Source organism: Puntigrus tetrazona, chromosome 7 (genome assembly GCF_018831695.1).
Source record: "Puntigrus tetrazona isolate hp1 chromosome 7, ASM1883169v1, whole genome shotgun sequence".
Lineage (NCBI taxonomy): Eukaryota > Metazoa > Chordata > Actinopteri > Cypriniformes > Cyprinidae > Puntigrus > Puntigrus tetrazona.
The window spans coordinates 39,338,951-39,344,165 of record NC_056705.1 but is presented as its reverse complement, the minus strand read 5'-3'; the positions used below and the strand labels follow the sequence as shown (position 1 = coordinate 39,344,165).

The 5,215-nt window shown below is 40.0% G+C and overlaps 1 protein-coding gene across 1 annotated transcript; it reads right to left on the bottom strand.

Moving 5' to 3' along the window:
• tyms (thymidylate synthetase) lies at window positions 1-5,085 on the bottom strand. The gene is made up of 7 exons (XM_043244629.1): window positions 4,528-5,085; window positions 3,670-3,743; window positions 2,209-2,383; window positions 1,974-2,075; window positions 1,202-1,377; window positions 394-465; window positions 1-275 (listed from the first exon to the last, which is right to left on the bottom strand). The coding sequence occupies exons 1-7, from the start codon at window positions 4,727-4,729 to the stop codon at window positions 138-140; spliced, it is 939 nt and encodes a 312-aa protein (XP_043100564.1). The 5' UTR covers window positions 4,730-5,085; the 3' UTR covers window positions 1-137.
• Between the last annotated feature and the right edge of the window lie 130 nt (window positions 5,086-5,215).

Here is a 5,215-nt window from a genome sequence, read left to right as displayed (position 1 = left end):
TCACAATTAATAATCGCTTTATTTTTTAAACAAAAACAGCTTAAGTACTGTCTAACATGACAGGGTTTTTATTAAAATCATTGTCAGATATTAACATAAAAATCACTTGCATATTAATACGAACATTTTATTTATTTTTAAACAGCCATTTGCATTTTGATTGCAGGATGGGGATCATAGTCGTAGATCTCAAAATCCTCTGCCCGGAAATCATCGATTCGCTCAACGCTGCGTTTGATCCTGAGTTTGGGAAACGGACGCGGCTCTCGCTGAATCTACGGACGCAAGACGGGCACTGAAAACATTTTCTGCACTCTTTCCAGTCGCGGCGAGCATTTCGACAGGGAAAGGATAATGAATACGAAAGAAAATACTCGGCGTTATGCAACATACCTGCTCTTTCAAAGGCTCGATGTGATTGGTGTAGATGTGGGCGTCACCTAACGTGTGCACAAAATCCCCAGGCTACAAATCAATCAATAAAAGATTAATACAAAATATATTCAAAGGGCTCCAGTTTGGTTAGTCCTTGAAAAAGGACAAAAAAAAAAGTAGATTTCACAAGCTTTGACATGAAACCGTGAAGCAAAAACACCTCACTAAAATTAGTTAGAGATAATGTATAATATTTTCTTTTACTTATTAAGTTCACAAACCTCAAATTTTCTTCTTGTAGTCTAATAATCCATTAAAAACAGTCTAAATTACTTGTTTTTAATTTTCAATTTTAGGGCGCTATTAAATAAGTTTACATTTCCCCCCCCCCAAATTCGGTTTTAATTTTATTCAAGATTCAGTTTTTTTCATTTAAAAATTCTCGACTACTTTTTAACACTTCAGTTCAATTTTATCCATCGAAAAGCGCGTCCTGCCGATTAAATCACGAAACGTATACATTTATTAAGCCCTAAACTGACACGTCGTTTCTCGTTCATTTCCTTCTTCTGTGTTTGAGCACGTCTAATTACTTGAGTGCATAAAACAACTCCATTTTATTCGACGTCATCTTAAAAGCGCACTCGCTCAGAAATGACGTGCTGCTTATTAGATCGCACAAACCTGCCTGTTTCCTATCTCTAACGTTTTCCTAAGCAACTCTAACTAGATTTCGTAATTAAATCACTTAATGCTTTTTACAGCATCGCGGAAATCAAAGGTGCCTCGCGACCGCGGCACACGTGTGAACGTGAGACGTGCTCGCCTTGAGTCCGGTGACGTGGGCGATCATGTAGGTCAGGAGAGCGTAGCTGGCGATGTTGAAGGGCACGCCCAGGCCGATGTCCCCCGAGCGCTGGTAGAGCTGACACGACAGCTCGCCGTCCGACACGAAGAACTGACAGAGAGCGTGACACGGGGGCAGCGCCATCAGGGGGAGATCTGCAGCAGAAAATACACCTCGACTTTGCCCTTTTACGCTTTAGATGCACCTTAAAAAACAGCTTTCAGCAATTGAAATACAGCTAAAATATTACACGAAACCTGCTAAAGCTAAAAAATAGTATTTGGAAATCGAAATGAAATATGAATAACAGAAGAATAGAAGAATTCTATTATGAATAATAGAAGAAAAAAAACACCTCAGCAATTACATGTTATATTAAATTAATAATTTAAATTACACTTGTTGTTCTTTATTGTTATGTGAAGAATTATTAAAATGTTTTTGGTAACATTATAAATTAGAAAGGTCGCCTCGGCAGCTAAATTCAAATGAACTAACACTGAATCTAAATATTAAAGAGTTTACGAAACCGTTTGAAGTGTGCTAAAAATGAGCACTTTTTATTATTTTTCACTTAAAACGGCAATTCGATGACCTACACAGGGGTTCGAAAAGATTCTTCAAACGACAAAAGCGTGAAACAAAACGCCTAAAACGAACACTAAGTGAATAAAAGCGAGCCAAAAGCTCAATAAATACGGTAGCGATATATAAAGCGAGACCGCTGGAGGTTTATGAGCTCGACGGAGACCTTTGGGGTTCCACGCGCACATGATGATCCTCCGGTCCTCTGGGTTCGACTTGATGGTGTCGATCACTTTCTGGAGCTGGTCCACACCTTGCCCAGAGTAATCTTGACGGAAAGAACACACCATAGATAAGATTAAAGCGCTCTTTCAGTGAACGAGATCTTAAGATCGCGTCCGTCCTGCAGCCCATGCTCACACACACACACACACACACACACACACACGCGCTGTAGTTACCGGTGCGCATGTCTTTGTATTCAGCTCCGAAGTGCCTCCACTGGAAGCCGTACACCGGACCCAGATCTCCTTCCTCCCGCTCGCTGAAACCGCTCTTATCCAGGAAGTCCCTGGAGCCGTTCGCGTCCCAGATTCTCACGCCCTTCTCCGACAGCTCTTTGGCGTTTGTTGAACCCTAAAGCAAACAGAAACGCACAACATGCACATATGCGTGACCCTGGTCGGGAGGATCGATGTTTTTGAAACTGAGAGCCGTACGTCATAAACTGAAAAATGAGCTTTTTAACTTGCGTAACAAAAATAGCCTTTAAAATGGTCCAAATTAATTCTTAGCAACGCATGATACTAATCAACAACGCTTTAACCCATTTACAGCAGGACATCTACAAAATATATTCGTGGAACGGGATCTTTACTTAATATACTGATGATTCTTGGCATGAAAAAAATCATTTTGAGCCATTTAATGCATTTTTGGCTACTGCTACAGATATACTGCGCCGCAGCGGAGAGAGCAAGGGGGCGGGGCCGACTTCGTCGCTATGGATGATGTCAGCATGCTTACGCACACAGTGATTGGCTGATATTCTCCGTCAGAGATTTAACGGCAAAATAGCATTTTAGTGCAATGCACATAAATATTTAAAAAATGTTAATTGCTTCATATAAATAAAGACTTTAAAATGCAGGCTAAGTGTTATGACAATATGTTAAGTGTTAGGACAAAAATTACTTTAGTATAAACAAATGCACGTAAATATAATACATGCATAATGAAATAAAAAATTGCTAAAATAAATTAAATTAAAATAAATGCAGGCATGCTTGATTGAATGAATAAATTATTTCGAAAAAAAACATGCAGAAATAACTATTAATACAAACGGTAAAATAATAGCACAATTAAAAATGGCCCTTAAGAAGCATTTATTCATTAATTTATACATCTCTGCACTCATTTAAGTATTTAATTATGTTTTTCTTTATTAATTCACATATTTTTACATTACTTACGTATATTTCTACATTTATTACTGCATTTATACTCAAGTCATTATTTGTCCTCTATAAAGTGTCACTAATATATATATATATATATATATATATATATATATATATATGTTTATGTGTGTGTGTGTGTGTGTGTGTGTTCAGGTAATTGTCAGCCTGTATGCTTCTCATAAAAAACTGAACATGCATATAACAGGCCTATTAATTAACAGAGCGTAACAATAAATGGCTGATAGCAAGACAACCAAACGAGCAAGAACAGTTACTTCTTGCCTAACCGCTCGATGAAATAATGATAAAAGGAAAACACAGAGTTGGGATGACCTCCAAACCCTAAAGGTCACACCTTCTTAAAAGTTCATTATCGCCAAACGCCTCCAAAGCGCTTCTATTTAAAGTCCGACTGTAGGCAGCAGCCAGTATTAGAAATAGTACGGGACGTGGTCCTACCTTGATAAACCACAGCAGCTCCTCCAGTATGCCTTTCCAGAAAACCCTTTTGGTCGTCAGCAGAGGGAACTGATCTGAGAACGCCATTCATAAAAACAGCTTAGCACCCTTTCAACATTACAGGCAGCTGATTGTTAACTTCAAACTCTATCCACAGTATCCTTTCTCCTGTGAACAAGTCACCGTGTCTGGTTTAGAAGCTGAATCGAACGCCGCTGTAGGCTTACAGGCCGAAACAAGTGTGTGTGTGTGTGTGTGTGTGTGGATCATATTTTAGCCTGAAACGACGGCGTGAAGTTAAACCGCTTCGACTGTGGATTGGTTTCTTGCAAACACACAGCTTTCGGCTTCCCGTGATGATAACGGACGGACTTGTGGACTACTGCGACGCTTTCATCCGCCCTTTCTGGCTCTCAATGCGACGGCACCCATTCACTGCAAGTCATGCAAGGCTAGGCTTCTCCAGATCTGATTTGGAAACAAACTCATGCGCTTTTAGGATGACCTGAGGGGGGCGTGGTCCTCAGCGGGTTTTCACTTTTTATTACCCCAAAAAAAAAACACGTTTGTGTGCCGATACCCAACAGGAGAACACTTCTGCGTCGTTTCCTCCATTAAAGCGTTAAATCTGCGTTTGTCGAAAAACACAATATATTTAAATACGATTATGTTTTTTTAGCTACAAAGTTGAATTATTAAACAAAGCATTTTTGAGCAATTAAATCGCGCGATAAACGAGTGTTAGCGCGCTGTCTGTAACGGTCAGAGTTTTCGGTCGCGTTCTGTGTTTATTCACGTGACAGAACATCAACGGATATGTACGTTTTTCTAGCGTTTCTTTCCTTTCGGACGACCGACCTCGGAGGCTGTATCTGGCCTGAGTCCCGAACACGGAGATCACGCCGGTTCCGGTTCGGTCGCCCTTCCTCGCGCCGCTCCGCAGGATGAACTCGACCAGTCTCAGGTACCCGCGCTCGTCGCAAAACGGAGACAAGCCGCTCCTCCCCGCATCTCCCGTCCTGTTTTCTGTCGTGTGGCCGTTCGCCGCGGTGCTGGACATTTTCTTTCGCTAAACTTTACACTCGATTTCTAAAATGAAGTGAAAACAGACGCGCGTTTTTAATAACTCCCGCGAAACTGTCTTCTTCTTCTTCTACGCTTTTTGGCGGGTTTCCGCTCGTCTTGGAGACTCCCGCTTCATACCGCCACCTACCAAACGGAGGACGTTTATTTCATCTTTTCATTTTAATTTCTCTTTTCCGTCCAGTTTTGTTTCATATTCCATAATTCCATAATTTTTGTTTCCTCGAAATGTTATTTACATTCGCCTATTTCACATTTATCTTCCTGACCTGCTTCTGTTTCTATTTCTAAATGTTTCGTGTTCAACTTTTCAATATTGTAGTAATATTTTCCCTTTATTTGGGCCTATCCTAAGCCTTTAATTTAATGTTAATTAAGCTATATACCCTTATATATCTCTATTTTATCAGCATAATTATTGCTCTTTTTCACATGCATGCATGCATATATATATATATATATA

Bases quoted from the DNA above. Each gene is read 5' to 3' on its own strand.
- tyms (XM_043244629.1), bottom strand. From the start codon at position 4,729: ATGTCCAGCACCGCGGCGAACGGCCACACGACAGAAAACAGGACGGGA. The intron at 2,384-3,669 runs GTAGGACCACGT...TGTTTGCTTTAG, and splicing joins AGCTGCTGTGGTTTATCAAG to GGTTCAACAAACGCCAAAGA. The intron at 276-393 runs GTATGTTGCATA...TTGCGTCCGTAG, and splicing joins TCGAGCCTTTGAAAGAGCAG to ATTCAGCGAGAGCCGCGTCC.